This window comes from Carettochelys insculpta, chromosome 1, assembly GCF_033958435.1.
Source record: "Carettochelys insculpta isolate YL-2023 chromosome 1, ASM3395843v1, whole genome shotgun sequence".
NCBI classification, from domain to species: Eukaryota; Metazoa; Chordata; order Testudines; family Carettochelyidae; genus Carettochelys; species Carettochelys insculpta.
The window spans coordinates 154,486,177-154,510,536 of record NC_134137.1 but is presented as its reverse complement, the minus strand read 5'-3'; the positions used below and the strand labels follow the sequence as shown (position 1 = coordinate 154,510,536).

The 24,360-nt window shown below is 39.1% G+C and overlaps 1 protein-coding gene across 8 annotated transcripts in view; it reads right to left on the bottom strand.

Annotated features, from left to right (window-relative positions):
* The window catches only part of CNKSR2 (connector enhancer of kinase suppressor of Ras 2), a 372,822-nt gene that overhangs the window by 143,517 nt on the left and 204,945 nt on the right, over positions 1-24,360 (bottom strand). For 5 of the 8 annotated variants that reach the window (XR_012645541.1, XM_074994112.1, XM_074994120.1 and 2 more), the window contains one exon: positions 6,512-6,658. The exons of the other annotated variants lie outside the window; for them this stretch is intronic. Coding sequence is in view for 4 of the 5 variants with exons in the window: in XM_074994112.1 (XP_074850213.1) it covers positions 6,512-6,658 (147 nt within the window). In the remaining variant the exon portion in view is untranslated. The remainder of the gene's footprint in view (positions 1-6,511; positions 6,659-24,360) is intronic. 8 annotated transcript variants of the gene reach the window in all.

Here is a 24,360-nt window from a genome sequence, read left to right as displayed (position 1 = left end):
TAACAACTGATTCTAACCCTCTTTGTAACAGCCCTTAATGTATCTGATGACTCTCAGCAGGTTTTCAAAACCTTTTATTGCTTTCATTGATCTCTCCTGGGCTCTCTCTAGTTTGTCCACATCCTTCCTAAAGTACGCACCAAGAATTAGAGTACTCCATCCGAGGTCTTACCAGTTGTGAGTACAATAGGACAGTTACCTGCTATGTCTTGCATATGACACTCCTTACTAATATCCTTCTCCTTGAATGATATAAGCCTTTTTCACAGTTGCATCACATTGCTGACTCATTCAATTATGGAGAATAATTAGCAAGCTGACTATACTGCTGAAAAGGCCTGTTTTCAAAAGTATTATCAATTAAGCTAATTATTCCTCATTTTGTAGTTATACATTGGACCTTTCCATCCTAAATTGTTATATATTTATCTTCAATGAATTTCGCCTGGTTGATTTCAGACCAATTTTCCAATTCGCCAAGGTCATTTTGGATTCTAATCATGTCCTCCAAAGTGCTTACAACCCTTCCCAGCTTGGTGTCATCTCCAAATTTATTAAGCATACTTTCCACTCTAAATCAGCTATTAACATGGAAAAGTACCAGACCCAGGACTGGCCCTCCTACAGGACTACACTAGATTATCACAGTAGTCAGAGCATTCTGGTCAATTCTTGATAAACACCCTTTGGGCCTGAATCTAGAACTCACGGAAGTTAACAAAAGACTTTCCACTGCACAGAGCCCTTATAACTGAGCAGACCCCCACCCCTGCCAGAAATATCTCTTCCTCTTTCTCCAGTACCGCTATAAAGCTTGTGAAGGAGTCCAGTGTGAATCAGGAGTCTTTAGCAGGTTAGTTCAAAGTCCTTTGGCCAACAACACACCCAATTACCATGGGCTAGAGGAATGCTTTATAGCTTATCCCAAAAGAGCACGTGGCAGTTCCAGCCCCTGCTGCTGCCTTACTCCAATAACTTCACCTCAGAGGACAACAGTGTACCTGGGAATGCTCAAACCATTCTTTGGGAATTCACTATTTCTGGGAAACCCCAGAAATAATAGAATTGGTGAACTCAAGAAGAAGAGTGTACACTGAAACAGCAGCTATGAAGTACAGCAAACATTCAAACCAGCACACATTCTTAATCTTGGAAGGACTGTTCTGAGGACAAAGTTTGTATAGTTCTAGTTCTCACAAAAATTATTCAGCAATCTCAGATTATGGCAGAAATTAAAAACAAAAATGGAAAATAGAACTCCACACCTGACACAAACCATTAACTCTAATGATGGTTAAAAAATATGATTAGTATGATCTGGGATGTTATTCTCCACGCCACAAATGAACCACAATAACAATGGCTAGAGAATGGGAAAAACAAATCTAGTAAGATTCATGGTAGTATTCATGATGTTAGCATTTATTGTATGATTACATAATTCATATTTCCAACTGCAAACAAAAATCTTAAAAAGCCCCAATGTTTTAGCTAACTAATCCAAGTTTTATAAAACACTGAAATACCTGTAATTCACAAATTACAACCAAATAAAAATGATCAGAAGATAGAACTTGGATAAGCCATAAAAAGGTAGAAAATAGTAATTTATGGAGCTTTAAAGAGAAAGCCTTCAGGTATCTTTTGCTGTCAAAAATTCACTTGTTGTAAACTGATGCAGAGCAAAATGAATGTGTTTTCCTCCCTGATTGATGGACATTACAATTCAAGTTTTCTACATGCATGTACACGCAGGCTGGGACTTCATTATATGATATTGCACAATATAAAATACATATTCTAGTCAGAGGTTTGGCCTATTTTTTCTTTTTTTTTAAAAAAAGAACTGTGCAGCAATATTTTCAGCTTTTAATATTGAGTAAACAAGTATCTGCTAAAAGAAGGAAAGCAATGAAGGAGTCAACAGAAAGTTCTATTGGCTAAATTTCACTTGCACATTGTCAATGACAAGAAGCTTACAACAGGAAAAAGTTGTGCAAAGTAAACATATCGCATTCACCAAATAAGCAAGTGGGACTTGAAGTTTTTCGGATTTGCCAACTGGCACCACCACCAAGCCCTTTTCACCTCTACAGACTATGAAATTCTGTTTGGTGTCTAGGGCGCTACAGGGAAGAAAAAGGTTTTTCAGTGGATGCCAGGTGGCTTAGAATATTACCAGAAGATAGTTTTAAAAAGCTTAAAACTCTGACAACTCCTGTCATCTCCTGCACCAAAATGATTCATACACCACAATGAGTCATTAGTAGCACTCACACAGTACTGACGGAGTACTTCACCTTGCAGTCACCCATCTTATTGGTATACTTAATATTGCTCCATTGAATCTTTGATTTTTTTTATCTTGCACTAGATGAACTTTCATGTTCAGAGAGATTTTTAACAACTAAGCAAGCAGAGGGCAGTTTACTGACTAATGTGTCAATATTATTCACTCTCTGTTAGAAATGTGATTTAAAAGGTTTCAATTACAACATCCCAGTGTAAATGAGCCCCTTAATTTAATTTGCTGAGCCATTTATGCTCCAACTTTGATGTGACGACAATCAGAGATATTTGCTGATGCAGGCGCTTGAGAAAACTAAATGTCTGCTTCACTGCCAGTGCTTCTTACATTTTCCCAAGTCCCACTTTCCCTTTAAACACTCAGTACTATTTGATTCATCCCTGAAATCACATATTGCCTTTTTCTTCTGCTTGCTCCTCTTTCAGAAGTAAAATAAAAGGCTAATTTAGAAGTGCTAAAGTCAGTAACAAATTAGTACTGCCTTTCCTGGTGCTACTGATACATCTTACATTTTGTGCTTGTACAAAATCTTATTTCAGGGTATGGATTTTATTATTACTTACTTCTGCTGAAATTGTTGAACAGTTTTAGCCTTTGAGATAATTTCACACTTAGAACATTCTCAATTATTTCACAACGTCTTGATACAGCCACTATGTAAATATTCAAACCAGGAGACTATGGAGATGGTCCTTTTATCTATTTATGTTAACATCCATTTTTTACTCACTCCCCAAAGTATTTCACACTGCCATGGAACAAAATATCATCTTTTTGTGAAACTGGCACATACAGATCCTAAGAAAAACAAAATAGCAATTTCTAACTGCAAAGTATAAATTTTGGACTAAATTGTGTCCTGGACAGTGCTATTAGAGTTCATAGAGGAATGCAAATATCATCCAAAAAGTACTCACAATCGATGCAGCTGTCTGATTCTAATCAATTCATACTTTTGAATATCTGTGAGACTATGGTACATTTTTGCTTTTACATTAATCAATATGTGCTGTATCTATGACAAACATTCAGTACTTAAGCTTTATAATTGACAATCTGGGGCCAAATGCTCTTCCGTTTAACTTCACTTTATTTATGTTAACAAAACAGATCTTAGCATTATGCTGATTCTGAAATTTGTTTTTTGTATCGCTGAAACTTCTTCTACAGAAAACAATTCTCTCTCACTTTAGGAAGTCATGCAGCACTGCAAATAGACACACAAACATACACACACAATTTCTGTTTTTTACATGTCTTATAAAACTATGACATATCACCATTTCATATCACGTCTGTATTTCTAACATTTTAATAGGATTTCAGTTTCTTGTCACCAAAAAAAGCCTCAAAAGCTATTAGTATTTCTTCTTCTATTATCGTAAGAAAAATTCCTAAAATTTCACTTTGAAAACTGTATCTGCTCTGCACCATGCTAAATATGCTAAACTTTAAACAAAACACAAATTGAACAAATTAAAAACAGAGTGAATTTTCATCTCTGTAATATAGTACCATGTGCAAACTTTTTCAGATATCAAGTAAATTTATATTTTGAGGAGTGGGTCAGTCATAGGCCTCACGCTTGCAGGTCTGTGGCACATTGGTGCATGCACGTTCATTAGGACCACCGTTTCAAGAAAAACCTGAAGGGCGAGGGGGCAAGCTACATTCCCACCCACACTTCCACCTCTTCACTGAGGCTACAGCTATTTGTGCAAAGTTAGGAGGCCAGTCTGACTCTGAAAAAGGGAGTAGTAGCGTCTAGTCTTATTCTAGAGGGGTGAGAGGCATGGAAGGCCAGAAGTGCTGTCTCACACATTCTTGGCCTAGGACAGACACTAGACTCCTACTTTCTGTCCTCAGACCTGGCCCAGGTCACTGTCGCTGCTTCCCATCCAGCTAGTGCAGACAGTAAGGTAGTATGGACAATGTGCCAATTAGAAACCCTGGCCTGGCCTTCCTTCTAGTGGCTCTCACACGCCTGGGGGAGACACTGCAGTACTGTGTGGTGAAGAGCTACAAAAATGATAACAAGAAGTCCTCTGGCACCTTGCAGATTAAGAGACTTATTGTTGGTAAATAAATAAATCTGTTAGTCTATAAGCTGTCACAGGACTTCTCACTGCTTTTGCGGATACAAACTAACAGGGCTACCCCTCTGATACATGAACATGACAGGGGGATGGATGCAATTGCCTCCTCATCCCATAGCAATTTACAACCCCGATGCACACATCAGGGCCCATTTTCATTGCCCTCATATAAGAATCTTTAGGGAGTCTGATGGATTCTTACCCTTTTGTAAGAGGGCTTTAGAGCAGCCATGGGCAAGTGCGAATGGTGAGCGGGCTGCATGAGTGGCACTCCTTCACCTCAGTAGGCCACTGCAGCTCACGGCCCACTGGGATTCCATACATGGTCTCCGCATGTGCCTCTTGCACACCAGGGCACAAGAGCCCCACAATTCTCTGCTCCTCCCTCCCTCTCAGCACTTTTGGCGCATGCAAATTGCCTGGTTCGCACTCCAACCCCACTCCTCCTTTTCCCTCCCAGAGCTGGAGCAACCACGAAGAGCTGATTCATGCTGTTCCAGTCCTGGGAGGGTGAGGGAGGAGCTGGAACAGAGTGTGAATCAGGCAGTTTGTGGCACTCTGAAAGTATGGGAGGTAGAAGGTTTAGAGGTTCAGTTTGCAGTTTGATTTCCACCTCCCCCCACATCCCACTGGAGGAGCCCTTCTCCTCTCTTGATTTAGCTGCACATTCACTTGTCTTCACTACTGGTATCCCCTATAACATCTTGCTGTGGGATCTACAGTGGGAAGAGTGTAAAGGCTGATGCTAAAGTAGAGCCAGACAAATATTGCATGAAGTGAACAAAGTCACCAAAAATACTATAGAGGAAGCAGGAGACAGTCTCATTTTAAGCAATGATGTGAGTTTTTCACTCACAGCTCTCTTGTCAGCAAAATTTTAACTAAGTACTTTCATATGCCCATTATCATGCATACCTATTTCAATTATATACTCTGATGCTGATAAGCTATTTATTGGTTGAAATTTAATGCCACATTTCCAGCTAGGACACATAATTTTAAATGCAAAGACAACAATCTTTTTAAAAGCTATTCAATCTGAAAGACAATAGTGTATTTAACCATGGGGAGGCAGTCGGAAAGGGAAGCAATGAATGGTACTGGTTTCTTTTATATACCTATTAGCATATTAAATGGCAAAGAAAGCAGCTATCAGCAGTGGCATTTCCATATCTCATTTTCCTTCACGATATGATGTTTTACTTCAATGAAGAGTATTAATTTTTGAATTAGACTATGTTTAAGATAGGATAATAATCTCTCTTAAGAATGAAAGTTTTATGCAAGGAAAACAAAATTTCTTCCTTGGTTATGTACCTACTGAACTGAAGGGAAATACATTATTTTTCAGCTTTCATCAGTTGGTAAGATGATTTCATCTGTATGGAGATAGCTTTATTCCTCATAATTAAATTTTAGAAGTCTAGAACACTATCACAGTGATGTTTTATACTAAGTAAAATGCTAAATTTTTGATTAAATAGTTTCCCCTTTTGGCATACTGTAGTTTTATTAAAAGATGAGAGGAACAAAGAACCATCTTAGAACTTCTGTAGACCTGAGCATATTTTAAATACTAAAGAAGTGCTCCATACAAGGAACCCAGCAATGTATGTTCCTTTGCTCACATGACCAGACTTCAGGAGGACTACTCAATAAAGCAAAGTCATACATTTGTCCAAGGCCCTGACTCACAAAATATTTAAGTAATTGTTTACAATTATGCACTTGATTAAGTGCTTCGCTAAACTAAAAACAAATCATGTTTAATGTAATCTTAAAAATGATCTTCCACTGCAATTTAGCAGCGTCCTATCTATGTACGGCAAAAACAAATGGGAGCCCTCAAAAAAAGTTATGGACGTCAGAAGAATTACATTGCAGTTATCTGGGATCATTTAAGTGCTTTCATTTTAAGAGGTATAACTAATGGATTTAATTTCAAATGGGCCTATGGGAACAAGCTGTGCAGATACCATTTCACAAACAAATTTTCAAAGCATACAAGATTAAATCCATATGCTGCTGAGATGAAGCACAATAAAGCATCACTGAGATAAGCTATAGTTAAAATGATGGTGTATGACTTATGATTAAGCTTCATTACCTGCAGAGCAAGGGGCTTCCATCTCATATTTTTCAGTAAAGCTGGTGCTGAGGTAAGCATGCTCTGAGGTCGCTTTTTCAAAGTTAAGATAACACCACTCGGGTCCTCTCGTAGTGCATTCACCAAATTTTTCAACTGCCACCCCACCTGGTAACCAGCAAAATCATTACAATAAAATTGAGGTACAGTATTCAAGAGGTAAAGTTCCCTTTTTAATAATAACATAAAATGTTTGTGTATATATTTAGGAGATTAACTCCGCAAAAATGTTAAAATTTAAATTACAGTATTAGAAAACATGAATGAATAATCTACTGCTCGTGCAACCTAAATACATTGTTTAATGTCACAGTGATTTTAAACTAATTATAATTGAACTCTGATCCATTTCCTTAGAGGTTAAAGGGTTAACAGGACCTAGCTTTTGTCTATTACAGTCTAACCCACAGTAACATAATTTAACTGAGCATCTTATGCTTCACAATAACTGTAACATTATTAAATATATGTTGCAATAACTCTGTTCCTTAAAATACTAATATTATACTACTAATGTTACTGTACACACCATAAAATACTATTATTTCAAGCTGATGCAAGCATACAGTGTTCAGTTAAGGCTTCTAATCTTTATAACAGTATCAAATAAATTTAAGAGGATAGTTAAACACCACAGCTTTTGAAATTTTATTTTAAATAGTTTAATCAATTTAAATTTCAATAAATTAAAAAATGAAATTTAAGTTAGCTGCTATACTTGAACATAAGTTCAAACTAAATTTTCCCATTTACATTACAGTGCTTTGCAAATGTTGTGAACTATGGCACTTCATGAGTATGAAATGACGAATTGCCATTTTCTTCTAAGTAATTGGTAGAACTCTTTGGAACAACTTGTTGTACATAATTTTTGAAAAAAGGGAGGTTGTTATTGTGCACAGCTTGAATAAGCTTTTCAAACACAACTAATGATTGATTTTGGATGGCTAATATGGGATACCTTAAAGATAACTGGCCTGCAGAGGACAAACCCTCTGGCTATGTCTACACTAGAGAGTTCTGTCAACAAAAATTGTGGAGCATCTACATACAAAATGCGTTTTGTCAACAGAAACTGTCAAAAATAAGCCATGTAGACACTCTGGGGGCCCTTTTGTCAACAGAGCGGATCAAAAGATCAATCCACTTTTATGTGTCGACGCAATCTGTCAACAGAAGTTTAGTCGGAACATCTCTTCCAACAAGAAGTTCCGTAGACAGATGCTTCTAGTGTAGACATAGCCTCAGTGTATTCTTGGAAAAAAAATCAGGCCTTGTAAAGGTGTTTCAGATTGACCTCCTGAAAGCTGAGGTACCCCAAAATCTTTAACTTCTCTATTCAGAAAACTATTTGTTTAAACATATATGTGACACCTCTGAAGACAGTCTCTCCTTTTCTAACTTTAAACATTAATAACTATATTTCATCCTAACTTTAAAATATCATGATTATAAATTCTTAACTTTGTTTTTACATGAAAATATTCTAAATGTTATACGAAATTGCCCAATCTATGAAGTAAATACACATAGGACAATGCTACATGTAACATCTTGCTATTTATGGAGGGTTAAACATGAAAAAAATATCATGAACTGGAGCGCTGCTGTTGTCCTTCATTAGTCCAGTATAGCAGTCAAACAAATCTGTATGTTGTTTACCTTTCATTTCAAGGAACTTACTCTTGGATGCATAAGAACAAACTCAGATTTACTGCAGAAGTGATAATCAAACATAAGCTATCAAGAATTAATTGCAATATAAGATGTGTGTGTGTGTATACATATAGGTATACACATACATGGACAAGCTAAATTTTATATATAGATATATAGATATATATATATATATATATATATCTATATATAAAATTTAGCTTGTTCATCCTTTATGCTAAAACACATACTGATTTTTCCATCCATCAGTTATTTAGTATGCCAATCTAAGTCAGCAACAATGCCTAGGTCAACAGGCTTGAGGTGCAAGTAGGCTGCCATAATGATTCTTCATGTGCTACATTAAACTTAATCATCCTTTCTTAGTACCACCAAATACATTGCATGAACTGTTAAATTCTCATCTTCTCTCCCTCAAGGATGTGTTTGTACAGTATGTCAATGTAAACAAATAATCAAAACTGATAAAAATTGCTCATATGGAATTCTTTCTGGACTTCTGCAACTTTTGTTTTATCTATATATGAGAAAGTGTGTGTATCGGTGGGGAGAGTATGTGTACATATCTTCACTTCTCTGTACACATGCACACAAAGTGCAGGTATATTCTTCCCAGTGTTTTTCACTTCAAAACACTACTCATTTTGTTGTAGCACTTAGAATAAAACTACACATATTCAATATAACAAGATTTATAGAATACATTCTCCATCTTCAGATAGTCTTCATTTTACTTGAATAAGGCTGGGTCTACACTTGCCCCCAACTTCAAAGGGGCATGGTAATCAGGGTGATGGGAGATTATGAATAAAGTGCTGCGATTCATAAGCAGCACTTCATTAGACTAATTCTCCCCCGTGGCAACTTCGAAGTGTCAAACTTTGAAGTGCCCGCATGCGTACAGCCACAGGTACTTGGAAGTGCCTTGCACTACTTTGAAATGCCTTTACTCCTCAAAACTTTGGGGAGTAAAGGCACTTCAAAGTGCCTGCAGCTACACGCACGTCAGCACTTCGAAGTTTGACATTTTGAAGTTGCCGCGGAGAATTAGCCTAATGAAGTGCTGCATATTCACCGGAGCACTTCATTGGTAATCTCCCATCACCCTGATTACAATGCCCCTTCAAAGTTGGGGGCAAGGGTAGACAAGACCTAATAGTTGTAGCAACTACAAGGTTACAGAATAAAATAAAACTTTTAGTTTTGAGTACTATCACCCTAAGAAAAACACTTTATATGTTGAAAAGGGCGCTTTCCAACCAACAAGAACATGATCAACACTTTTTATTTTTAAGGACTAAGAAAAGCTGAATACACTTGTAATTTCATTTTCTCTATGTTGTCAGAAAGCACCAATGAAAATTCTCACAATAAATTTAAACAGCAAGCCACTTTTCATTTTAATTCTATAACAATGTACAAAAAACTGAAGAGAGACTTCAGTGAAAGAATCCTGGTGCAGAATGAAGCAAAATTAAGGGTCTTGAAGGGGATGACATGATTTAAGTTACAGTTAGGGCAGTATGCAAGATTTTTTTCATAAAAAGAGGAATGGAGTTGTGTGATAGAAACATGCCTTGTGCTTTAATGCCATCCCCTTTCTAAATGTAACAGACAGAAAGACAGATGTACAAACTGATTTTCTGGTTATACAGGCAAATTTTATAAAAGCTCTTAGTATATAGTTTCAAACTATGCTGAGATGAACACTGTCCTGCCTTTCCTGTGGTACTTTCAAATAAAAGGAACATTCTCTAAACACTTTGTGTGAGAGTTGTGGGGATGAAAGAATAACACTAAATAATTATTAGGATTTGTGCATTCTGATTTAGAGCCTCTAGCAGAAAAAACAATTTTACTTGATTAAGATCTTTCCAGTGAAAAATCAACTATAATAGTCAAATCAAGTCCACCTTCCGCCTTCATTAACGCCCTAGTAAGAATCTCATTTCTGGTCCAGTCAGACATCACACTGCTTCCTCTCTCTTGGATAGGAAATACCAGGTTTCTAGAGGGGAACAAGACAGCTATCAGATTGGCAAAAACAGATCAAGGGAAACTGCAACTGAGAACTGATCATCTCCACAAAGCATGAATAAACCAAAGATCATCATATTTGTTATTTCTGTACGGAGATCCTAACCATAAAGGATAAGCGCCTAGCAAAACAGAACAAAACAGAAGTATCAACAGAAATTCAACACCACATTTGATTTTACTTTAGTAGAGGAGTGGGGGGTTAAAAGTACCAAAAGAAGAGGAATCATGCCTGAAAATAAAAAATGTCAAAACAAGCTATCCTATCCTAGCATTGGATTAAAGCCCTTCTCCCAGTACACTAAATTCATCTTCCAGGGGCTCTCCTCAGCATCTCCCTGCTACCATCAACACTAGCGATTCCTTATTTCCCACTTTAAGGCTGCGTCTACACTATGAGATAAAATCAAATTTAGCTCGATTTTACCACAACTGTCCTCACTGTAAAGACCATTAGCTCGATTTTGGGTGCAGTAATCTTGAGATTACAAAACTGTAGTTACCGGACAGGTGTAGGGTCAAGCTTGAATTCAGAAGTTCAATTAAATGCAAGTGTGGAAGCATCACATCTTAAAAGCGAATTTATTAGCCTCCAGAGGAGTCCCCTATGTAACCCATAATGCCCCCTCAGTGCTCCAATCTGGCCACTGCTCACTGCTGTAACAGGAAGACGGTGAATTTCCAAGTGGAAGCTGCGAGTCTTTAGCTGTGGGCTCATGTTAGTATGACAGCCGGAGAAAACTTCTTTCTTTCTATGCTGTTAGTGGTGTACGTTCATCTACCCATTCAAATAGCCCCTGCAGGGAGTTCACAGCTCTGTCTGTACACATGCTACTTTTTTATGTGCTGCCTGGCACCAGCCCTGCCTTGCCGTACCATGCGTCAACAAACCTGTGCTGGGAGTCGTGCTTGTAAAACACACCAATAAACTTCTTCTCAGCGGTTTACATTTGCCTGCAAACCCCCTTCCCTCCCCCACAGGCGCCACACAGTGTGGGTCTTTCCTGGACTCAGCCACATCATGTGGTAGCCCCCAGCCCAACCCAATAAAAGGGTGTGCCTGCCGTTAGGTGCTGACAATGCTGCCAGTCCTTTGTTTAGGGCTCCAAGGGATGGAAAAATATTCTGGCTTTGTTGCTGCCATGGGGAAGTCCCCCCGGCGGTTAAGATACTGGGGGCTTTGCTGTTGACATGGGGAAAAACCACCTCAACTGGCCCCCCAACTACTGTCCCCCCCAACCTATACCAGGCCTTGCTGCCTCCAGGGAACAGTTCTCCCTGGTGGCTAAGGGGCTTGCTGCTACTGGGGGAGGACCACTTTGAGTGGTCCTCCACTGAATCACCCCTTGGTGGGAGAAGTCTCCCACAGCAGCTAAAGAGCTTACTGCTGCTGCCAGGGAAGCAACAGCTCAACTGGTCATCCACTGAAACCGCCCCCCACACACCCACCAGCACCACACACACACACACGGTCCATAACTGAGCTTGCTGCCGCCAGGGAAGGAACACTTCAACTGGCTGCCCACTGCACCTCCACTTCGCCCGCACCAAGGCTTGCTCATGCCAGGGGGAAACCAAAAATTCTTTTTTTCCTGCACTTTTCTATTCTGTTTCTTCTAACTTTAAAAAACTGTCCAGGACACCACATTGGTGTCTCCCCAACACCAATATAGCATATGGGGAAATGAACAATTCTTTCTTCCTCCATGTCTCTCAAATTAAAAAATTTTCCAGGCCCCTGCATTATTTTCAGGGGTAACATTTCTTTAATGATGGGAGGTGGGATGGATGGCCAGTTGAGAATGCAGTCACTGCACCCTTGTTGGCACTGTAATGTGGAGGGAAACCAAATTCTTTCTTCCTGCATTCTTCTCAAATTAAAAAACATTCCCAGCCCCTGCATTATTTTCAGGGATCACACGCGTGCAATCATCAGTGGATCTTCAGTTGAGAATACAATCGCTGCACCCATGTTGGTAACATGATGTGTGGGGAAACCAAAAATTCCTTCCTCTAATTGTGATGGTCTCTGCATTATTTCCAGGGATCAACATATTTTCAGGGATTGGAAGGGGAATAATGGAAATGCAATGGGGGAAGATGATGTCAAGACCAGGGAGCATACCCAGAATGCTACGGGGATGATGGAACTGTGGGATAGCTTCCCACGATAAACTGCTTTAACAGTCGATGTTAGTCAATGTGTGTGTGGCACCAGTGACTTGACTTTGTGGGGAGCATGGTAGAAGTGACGATGGTCAAAATCAAACTTGTAAATTCCAGTATTAGAAAATCGACATAAATAAATTTGATTTTATCTCATAGCATAGACGCAGACCAAGACTTCAGACTTGCAGCACCACAGAGAGTCCAGAATGCCTCCACGTTAGTGTAGACCAACACTGGGATTGTGGTTTCAGACAAGACAGGAAGGTAACTTGACTGCTTATCTTTCTTTGTGCGACACAGTACACATATTTTGTCACCAAAATTGCTTGTTTGTTTGATCCTTCTATTGTGAGCTGATGGATTGTGTCATGCAAGGCCTGCCCTAATTTCGAGTAGCTTTCCTCCTGCTTCATGAAAAGCTAGTTGAACTGCTGCCAATCTGTTTACAGCTATTCTTATTTATGCACGTGTGGAACTGTATGAGTAAGACAAATCATCTCGCATTAGACAGGAGAACTAGCTGTGAGTCAGACCACTGAGCATACATGTATGAACACTGAATAGATCAGTTTCAGATGACACTGTTGGGACCCTGTTACCTTTCCCTGCAGTAGTTAATTGTATTAGGGAAGGCAAAATCTAACCTTGTATGGCATAATGCCTTTGTACATTTTGTTTCCTCATCTATGGCATACCATCTCCTTGGTAGAGCAATTCAAATTCCTTAGAGAAAATGTGTTTCTACTTGCTTCAACAAAGTAACTGGAAAAATATATGAAAAGTAGTTACAAGAATTACACTTCTCTTCAAACTTCTGTATAAAGAAGCTCCTTCCCAATTGCCCTAACACATACAAACCCATGCACCAAAATATTTTTAGCTTGATCTCACCCCAGATACATTTTTTCATCTCAGAAAATTAGTAAAATGTTATGCTGTCTGGATATGAAAAATACCCTGTGCCATGTTCATTTCAAAATGGCTTTGTTTAAAATCTTTACAGCTTGGATGCAAGAAGAGATTGCACCTTTCTTATGCTTATATACAGCTTAGCACATTGCAGATAGTACAGAAAACAAATAATAATGCAACCAACTCCTACAAAATTTTCTCTGAGCTTTCCCCCTTTTATGTCACTTTAAGAAAAATTGGCAACAGCAGCCCTCTTTTCTTTACCTAAAGAACTGCCATATCAACAACAGCTTGTATGAAAACTATATTGAAGTAGAACACATAATTTGTTTGATAATCTCCTTGTTCTTGTAACACTTGTTAATTAAATATCATTATGCTTTTGCAAAATAAGCATTGTTAGGATCATTTTACAGATGGGTAAACTGAAGTACAGCAAAATTAAGTGACTTTCCCAAGGATACATAAAGACACAAGCGGAGCAGCAGAGAGCGCTCAGGTGTGTACTGACTCAGAGCATCCTGCTCTAAACACTAAAACATCCCCTCACAATAAGGTTTATTTAATTGTGATCACATATCTTTAGCTAACAGGCATTCTCACGGACTTCACTGTCTTACTTATACAGCTCCCATCAATGTAATATCAGAGTGCTTCACAAACATCAAGGCTACATCTACACTAGAAGCATCCATCTACAGAAGTTACTGTCAGAAAAGATGTTCCAATAAAACTGTTGACAGATCACATCTACACATAAAAGTGGATTGATCTTTTGATCCTCTCTGTCAACAAAAGGGTCCCCCCGAGTGCCTACACAGCTCTTTTCTCAGCAGTTTCTGTTGACAAAACACATTTTGTGTGTAGCTGCTCTGTGAGTTCTCTCAACAAAACCCCAGTTTTGTCTACAAAACTCTCTAATGCCAAAGCAGCTTAACAGCTTTATCTTTACAACAACTGTGATTTAGGAAAATATCTTTATTTCGCATATGGGGAACTGAGGTATAAAGTGATTAAGTGAGATGCCCAAGGACATAGGGGAAGTCTATGGCACAACAAGGAAGTACACACCAAGAACTCCCGAGTCCTGTTCCAGTGCTCTTGCCATAAAACTATCCTTCAGGATGGCAGATAGACAAATTAATTTTTCTAGACCTCACAAATGAAATAAGTTAACCAGGAAGCTAAACTGTCTAAGTTCTCAGGACATTTTATTCTTAGAACTATTGTTCATTCAGCAATAATCCTTAACTTTGACTTTTCACCTTTGCAGTATTTTACAAAAGTTTTAATCCATTTTTGTTGTCTCAGACAAAAATGTAGGGAATCTTTAAGTGCATCTTTGAACAATTAATTTACTACATTCATGTTAAGATTCAAGGCAAATGAAACAGACACCTGAAAGAGGTCAACTGCACTGATTTGGGTACACCTAGTTTTAAAAGCTAGATGCAAAATATAAATAGAAACTTGCATGGAAGTGATAAAAATTGTTCATTTTCCTATATAAATCATTATAGTAGTCTGTGTACATGGCTGTGTACTTCATGTTCTCTGCTCAGAAGTCTTAAAACTGCAGATAAATTAAATTTAAAATGCGAAGAGTCTGATTTAAAGCAGTGCCAGATTGCCACTGTGCTGGCATGAGTCAGTCTTACTCCAATTGTTTCGCTCAGGACATTCAGGAGCAGAAGAGATGGCAATACAGAGGATTTTAAGTGGCAGGCTGCAAATTTATTAAAGTAATACCAGGCAGGGGTGATGTATGCTCAGCCCTCTGACATACACACCATTTAACTTGGTCCACTATAGAGTTAGGCTATGTCTAGATTACAGCAATTTGTTGTCAGAAGTTTTTGTCGAAAGATATCTTCCAACAAAGCTTCTGTCAACAGATCATGGCCAAATTGCCAAGTGGACTGAAAGAGGAATCCACTCAGTCGACAGAACAGCTGGATTGCCCAGCTGCTCTCTTGACAAAACAGCCACCTGAAAGCATAGCAGACACAGCCACCTGGTGTCCCAGAACCCTGTCAACAGAGGGCCACTGGGAACATCCAGACTGGCTTTCTGTCAACAGGTATCTGTCGACAGAGCCATTATGGCTCATTGGGAACAGTGCTGCATTCTGTTGATTTACTGTAGACAGAATGCCTTGGGAATCTGGAAGCTCCCCTGCTTTTGTTGACAAAATGCCAGTTTTGTCAACAAAACCCTCTAGTATAGGCATAGCAATACAGGGCTCCCACTATATAGGTGGTAACTCAGGGTAGATCTGCCCGTTCACAACTGCCTCCTAGGACTCTGTTCACTTATAAATCCCCTAACCTTCCTCCCCTATGGGGATGCATTACAGAACGTCTTCAGGGCTCACCTTACAGGTACAAGGTCCATGAGTTAAAATACTAGGTCTGTCCTACCTCTGGAAGCTGGACCTTTTAGTTTTTACCTTCACTAGACATTGCCCCAAGGTGCACAAACTACACACACAATTGTTTCTTTTAATTAGTAGGCTTCCAAATGCCAGTCTTTGCCCCCTAGTTATTCCTCCACAATGCTACAAGGAGGGCACAAACCACCATCACACCTCAGCTAATTCGGCCCACTAATAAAAAATATCCTTCCCAATCCACAAAAAATACAGTTGGTCAGACCCACAACACCCTGGGAACACACTATAGAGCTACAGGAAGAAGGCAGGTCACCAAATGGCTACAGCCTTCAACGACAAAGGTATAACTTATTGGGGTGGAGCAAGTCAACTACCAGAAACCTCTGCTGGCCAGCCAAAAGGCTGAAGCAAAGCCTGAGGAGAGGACAGCTTTGACTTGTACCTTCTCCATCTTTCTTCTTACAAGCAATACATCCTGTTTCTCTCCTCTAAATATAATATTTATGCAACAATGGTGGGGGGAGAGGGAAGGGAAGGCATTTTGGAAGCACTAGTTTTCATCCTTCATAATTGTCTTCCAGGGATACTATATTCTCCATAAAGTCTCCACAAATGACTGCTTCCTTGAGAAGAGGGCTGGGGAGAGGGGAGGAGGGAATATTTTTCCACCCCAGCTTTCTTACAGCATGAAAAGACAGACTTGAGGTAACCAAAAGCAGTGCTACAGCCCATAGATGCTGCTATCCTGGAATGAGATACTAGGACTCGATAGTCACTTAATATTTTATAATCAACAAGCTTATGCCTGCCTTAGTACTTGTAGATTGCTCAGTCCCACAGAAGTCCAATGCAAATATCAGTTCCACAGAACATTAGATAGACTAAACACCCCACTAAACTGATATAAAACATCGCTACAAACAGCACACAGATGAGGTAAAATTACATTTGCAGGCTTTAATCATCTAAGATTGATTAAGAATTCCTCCATGTTGATTTTTATCCCTATAGTAAAACATTAACTTGCTTTGCTTACAATTGTAAGCTACATTTGCAAAGAGGTATCATTGTCATCAACACCACCATCCTATTATGTTTCTACATTTGAAGGACAGAAACAAGAAAACAATAAATTATGCATGGCGTCTAATTTAATGTTAATGCTTTAAGGAGGCCCAATCTACTGAACAGCCACACTAAAACTTGTGGTTTTCCTTCAAAATCTGGTATAATTTCTTGTAAAATACATCTGCATTTCTAAGGATAACTAGAGACTAATCAAAACTACACCTGCATGTAATCTATTTTTACCAATGCAAATTCATCCCAAAATGATTAAAAGTATATTAATAATAGGGTAGGAGAAAACAGGAACTATTTGGAAATAAAGGAATTTGTGAAACAAGATTTCATTCTTACTGACAAACAAGAAATACCATAGAAATAGTTTATAGGTTCTAAAGACATTTACTCAGTTTATAGCCAGTACCACTCAATACTTACACAAACAGCTACCTCATGTGAGTGTTTATCTACGTAAAGTTAACATGTGGCAAGCTTGCCTATAAATCTATCTAGCATTAGCTTGACATGCACCAAGCAGACCCAGCATTAAAAGTTTCTTAGTGCACCAATTTCGAAGTGGAGTGGATGAAAGTGCATGAGAGAAATTTTAGTGCACAGCAGCTGGACACTTAGCATCTGCCAGGCTAGCATAGGATGATTGTAGTCCATCTCGCTATGAAACAACTGCTTATTCTAGACAAGTTATGATTTCTTTATTTGGCCCATATAGGAATATTGGAAATTATGGCTTCTCCAACTATATATAGCATAAATTATTATAAAGGTTTTTAGTTTCAGAGGGATAACCATGTTAGTCTGTTTCAGCAAAAACAAGGAGTCCTATGGCACATTGAATATTAACACATTTATTTTGCCAGAAAGCTTTTGTGGGCTAGAACCTGCTTTGTTAGGGATTACTTGTTTGTTTGCTTTTTTTTAAGGTTTTTAGTACTTAGCACTGGGCTGGAATCAGATTCTTCTGTTATTTACACTGGTGTAAAGATTTGTAAATTCATGTGCATACTCAAAAAACTGTAGGGGAGAGAATGTTATTTCTGGCTGTTAAGTGTTTGCAGCAATGAATGTATATCTATTTAGATAGCTAACCATGCATAATAAAGCAACAAATACATGTGCACACAAACCAACCTACACACCCTGTGCACTTAAAAATGGAAGAAAGGGGAACATTATATCCCTGATAACTGTTGCAGTCTCCTCCTCTTTTATCCTCCAAAACAGGACACACAGTCACTCTCATGGTGCTTCCAACTGCACGCAAATAAACAAAGAAATGCACAACCCCACCCCTCTTTCTGTAGGCCTCAGACACACAAACTGTCCACTTATTGCAAGATGGTTCTACAACACAACTGAGAAGATAGGACAAAAGACTGAATTTTTTACAGACCGTACCAATGATTCCCCAGGAATGTGAAGGGTGCAATACAGGATGAGAAAAGAAGAAGCTATGATAAATAGCAGGTGTGTAATTTTCCCTTGTTTCTCTCTCTCTTCTCCCTCCCTATGACACAGGAGTTATGGACAGATAAAGGTTATAAATGCTCAAGAGGCTTATTTTTGTGCTTCAAGCACAACTTTGCAAAGGCCATTCAAGAAGTGGAGATAACTTGTTGATCTTGGCAGTGAGAAGATTAGGTTGCTGTCTTGCACACATGCAAAGCAGATGCCTCAGCTCTCACTGTGCATGATGTAGACTGTAGAAACACTAACTGAACAACATTTAACTAACTTAGCAGGAGGTTTAGCAGTTTGATCACATGCTATGACTGCAGTCAGACCTATCTAGTGACAGTGGGTTAGGGTACAACTTTCCAAACTCTTGCAAAATGGCAAAGAATGCTTTAGAAATTCAACATTTCAACAAATTCAATATTCAACACCCAGTAAATTCAACTTATTTGAGAAGAAGGGAGAATAATGGACTCATTCATATGGGATTCAGAACTCACATTAGAAATTAATTTTGAAGGAAGCCAAAAAACAGAAAAAAGAAAAAAAACCCTCCTTGTTTGGAAAGAGTAGCAGGAAAAATGAATACATAGTGAATGAGTTCCATTCACTCATTCACCTAGCCAAGGTGAGCTGAATAAAGAAAACTGCCCTAAAAGAAAGTAAAAGCAAAGGAGCCAGGCCCAAAGGCTCAAAAGGCCCCAATCCCACAATCGGGATGCAAGACAAAGGCTGCGGAGGCTTGACTAGGCTGTGGAGGCTTGACAGGATAAATTGCTACTTCATAGAGATAAGGGGGCGGGGGAAACACCTCTGTTCAGGGATGTGGAGTAATGACCCTGCTCTCAACAGGGCCTTGAATAGCCCCCATAATAGAGAGACGCACATGGAGAGCACTGACATTGGGATCTTTGCTTAAGCCTGACATGAAACAATCCAAAACATGCCAGAATGACATAGTAGGGCAGTACCAGAGAGTAAGCTGTGCTAGTTTGTTTTGATAGTAGCGCAGTGATGTTCCTTGCTTCAACCAGACTGAAAAGACCCTACAAATCCTAAGAGTACATGAGGTAGATTATTTCTGATGCTCACCAAGCTGTCCACTTCTTTGTTAAATAATCATCCCTTGGAAAGCAACTCTGTTCCATAGCCATGTAATCATTGGTAGATGAGGGAAGTGGGAGTAGTGCACAGGCCCTTGTGAGAAGATAAAGTTCCCTGCAGGTGTCTGGGAGGGAGAAAGAAGTCTCTCAGCTCAGCTCAGCAAACGCACCTGATCACAAAAGGCACAGGGATTAGATCTGACAACCAGCAGGTGTGAGAACAAGGGGTACACAGCTAGTAGAATCCAAAATGAGCCACACCCAAGACCTCAATCCACAACAGTGTTTAGGTGCTAACTTCCACTGATATCAAAGGAAGTGAGGAGCCTAAACAATTTTATGGCTCTGCGCTTAAGTCCCCATAGGCTAAGAACCAGCCCAATACCTGCAAGGCTTCTACTGGCAAGAGGCCTGGAGGTAGCCTTGATGATCAACAAAGTACTCAACAGAAAATGAGTCTGTCTAGGGAAATGAAAGCCTTGGACAGCAGCAAGCTCAGGAGCAGACCCAAATGGGGGAGCTGCAAAATGCAACTAATAAAACTCCTTAAGGCAAGATGTTGAAAGAGCCTGAACAAAGATTAGAGATCAGCATCACAGGAATCTTCATATATGCTCAGGAAGAGGGAGGGGGAAGGAAGCAGAAACAGGCCATCTGGAAAGGTAATGAATTGGCATTGGCTCTCCTGTGAGTGACAGGAAGCAATCATCAGTTGTCATACACAATGTAAAACAGGCATCTTTTAGGTCTGTACAAATTAGATCAAGAATAACCCCTTTACAAGAGCAGATGCCTAATCTCTGATAGACGTCTGAGAGGAACCAGGAAAATTCCATTCTTGGACTAAACTTTATTGAGTACTCTTGAGAGGGAAATGTTTGGACAGTCCTCTTTTAATTCTCTATTTCCCTCCTTCGTTATAGAGAAATAAAGTGGGAAGCAGGGAGGCAGAAGGATTGAGAAAGAAGGAACTCAGATTCCATGTTCCAAAAAGGACAAAGTAAACTAGAGGGATGATGTGTGTGGCAGAGGCTTATATTTTTCAGTGACAGGGTCTCAGGTTTTCCTCCTTGCTTCCAGCTGGTGGCACCATAGCACTGTCTGGCTGGGACTCCTATGTCATAAGATGGGAGAAGAGGTGGACATATGATAATTCTCTCTCTCTCTCTCTCTCTCTCTCTCTCTGTGTGTGTGTTTTTAAAAGGTAAGGTAGCACATGGTTCTGGAGATCTATACTCCAGCTGAGCCCAGGTCATAAATTATCTTGCGCTCCTAACCCGCACTCTCACCTTTTTATCCTTTCACACAAAATCACTATGCAGTTTATCATGATTAATTTTTTTTTCAGGTAGCATGGTACTTAAACAGCTGTGAGGCTATAGATCAGGACTGAAGCCAAACAACAGTGTGTAATGTGTGCAGCAACTATCAGCTGGACTCCTGATTAACAAATTCAAAACATAAAGGAGTACAGAAATATAAAATACCAACAGAGCAGAGGGAAATAAAACCCTCAAGTACACAGAGTCTTGATGAGGTACAAAACTGTGATAATTGTATTCTTATTTGTTAAGCACCAAAACTACACTCACCTTTGTAGACAACACAACGAGACATTCATTGCCCCAAGCACCTTACAATTTAACTGTCTTAAATATTTCAATTATCGTACCTTAACAAATGTATTATGCAGTGACACTTTATATACATGGTATTAGAGAACTGCCTCCAGAGAACCAACATCTTATTATTTTGAAAAATTCATCATTAGTTTGATTTTAAAAAGCAACACAAATTCCCAATTACCAAGATTTTAGTATAAGCATCATCCTCTGTACCACAGCAATGCCTTGTACTGCTTCACAGCATAAGCCTGCTAACAGTTAGGAACTACTAGCCCACATCTTCAAGGTCCTAGAAAGTTCTTCCAATGCTTTTGCTGATGATTCGTATCATTCATAGTGCACATTTGTCTAATGTGCCACATCCTTCAGGGGATAATTTATTTAAAGGGCAGACTTTTCATTGTTGTAATAGAAACACTATTTCTTGAACTCAAGAGGTAGCACAACAAACATATCTACGGAAGCACACGTTATTAATACTATACATTTATTCAGCAGTTTCTTCACAGAAAAATCCCAAATGAGTTTACAGTCTAATACATAGAACTGTTTTCCCCCAAATGGAAGGGTCTCTATCTGGTTAAATGATAATCAAAACAAAATACCTAATTACAGAGATAAATTAAAACAGAGTAAAGCAGAATAGAGTTGCTCACATTGGGATTCAGTCAGCACAATAAGATTAATGGCAAATACACTCAGGAAGCATACTGTTGGCCATACAAATGACTACACATCGCCAGGATCTCACTTTTACATCTCATTTAAAAGAAAAGAGTTCCAGGAAAGTGCACTGACCACCCCCCACCCACACACCATGTAATGCCAAGTCTGGAGTCATGTATTGACTGAGGGGGAAGAGAGTTTCAAATTGGATCACAGTTAGCAATTCCATCAGTTCTTTCCTCTTAAGATCTCCACTCCAGCTCCTGGCCCAGCAGAACTTACCTACTTTCCTTCTAATGTTCTACATAAAAATGCCATATTTAATATACTGACATTCTCACTCATCACAATGGTGTCCATTCACCTAACCTTACTGCCAACTCTACACCCTGCTAGCTACGACTAAAGAATAAAAAAAATAAATAAAATAAAAAAATAAAAAAGTGCTACTTGACTGCTTTTTTGTTTTGATATTTGGTGCATGTGATTTAAGCTTAGCTGTATTATATGAATGGTTTACGTATGCAATAAAACTTTATACTAAATGCAGCACTTTTATATGCCATCTTTGTGCCTGATGGATGTGAAATCCCTTGTACAAAGTTACACTGAAATACAAACACAAAGGCAATTTAATTTAAAAATACTTAAAACAGTGTCTATGTGATGGACACCTTATTTACTACCTTATACCAATGCTACATGACAGTTTACGAATTAAGAACAAAGTATCCTACGGAAACTTCAGTATGATTTAGGAGGACATAATAAACCAAAGTTGAGGTTTGAACCAGGACCTACAATAGACTGGTAGGGAGTGGTCTATGACGGGGGCCCAAGACAGAGTTCTGTGGTGAACTGCAAGGTCATTTCCATTAACGAAAGTGGACTTGGTATTAAGCATTTCTGAAGAGGCCTGAAAAGGCATTTGGCTGCAACATCCCAGCATCTCTAAAAATGCTGATTCCTGTCCACCAACAGCAAACCACAATGCATAGGACTGACCTGAGGATATCCCCAAGAATTAGAAAGATAATTCCTTGGGATATACTCCCGAGTCATCTTTCATAAAAACATGTGGCTATGATGAATAGAAGTAGGCTCCATTCTTTGTTCCTTTTGTGCCTAATGATTTTGTTGCATTATTTCGTGTGTTCAAGGCTATCTTTGTATGGAAAAGCACAAGAAACTTTATTTTTAAATGTACATTAAGACACTTCTTTAACATTTCAATTTCTTTCAAATAAAATAACTTTCTTGCCAAAGTGAATTTTAATTACATATGTATTATCAATGACTGATGGATACCGTAGTCCAAGGTGCTATCGACTTGATGCTTAGAATGCTCTGCCACACTTTGAATAATCCACTAACCCATCTGGGACCAAACTTCTTTTCTAATTATTTCCCACAAGGCCAGCCCTATAGGTCCATAAGGCACTGGCCTAACGAATTTTCATTTTGGAGAAAAAAATGGCTTTGAATCATAGATTTGTAGAAGGAACGAACCTTGTAAGGTCTTCTGTTTATGAAGACTAACTATTATCTAGACCATTCCTGATAGAAATTCGCATATCCTGCTTCTAAAAACCTGAAATAATGGAGATTCTACAACCTCCCTAGGCAATTTATTCCAGCACTTAACCACCCTGACAGTTAGGAATTTTCTTCTGATGTGCAATCTAAATCACCGTTCCTCCAATTTAAGCCCATTGCTTCTTGTCCTACCATCAGAAGTTAACATGAACAATTTTTCTCTTTTCCTCATAATAACCCTTTATGTATTTAGAAATTATGTTCCCAAATCCAGTTTTTTTCAGTCTCTCTTCATAAGTCATGTTTGCGAGAACTTTAAGTCATTTTTGTTTTTCTCCTCTGGACTTGTTCCAGTTTGTCCACATCTTTCTTGAAATGTGGTGCCCAGAACTGGACACAATACACTAGTTTGAGGATGTATTAACCTGGAGTAGAGTGAAAGAATTACTTCTCATGTTTCTGTAGAAAAACCCTCTTCTGAAGTGATTTATATGTCCCTGTCCATGAGCTGTGGTGTCTGTGTGGTTGCCCTGCATCCTGACCAAACAGCCTTTAAGCTAAGCATTTAAATTTTATAATCTGCTTTACCAGCAGTGGTGACATATTTCCCTCACAAACCACATCAAAACTAGATAAATTGTAAAATATATTTACTGTTAAAATGGTGTTTAGATACACAAAATGGCCGCTGGAAAATGACAGTTGGAAAATGACAGTTGCAATTAATATTCGGCGGGCTATGAATATGAAGTTATGGTTTGAAAGGTTTCAAACTGATTGGTCAATTTAGAACCCTTATACATATGTAGTAGTCAAATGCCCCTTTGATACATTGTGGCCCTGAGGAGGACCTAGCAGGCAGAAGTTGTCAAACAGGTCCACCCAGGCAGCATATATTCAGGAGAGCAGCCCTGCTTGGGGCATTCCGGACCAGACCTCGGAGGAGAGCAGACGAAGAAGAAAGAAGACTACAGAGAAGGACTGAGCTAAGAGCTGGACTGAGCCTGTAGCCGCACATCGCTGGCGGAAGAGCCGAAGCTGACCTGCGTGTCAGTCATCGCTCGCTAGCCGCCGTGGGCCGACGAAGAACAGAAGAGTTCCAGCCAGAAGACCAGAAGAGCTCCAGTCTACAAAGAGCAAAAATCACTAGTAAGG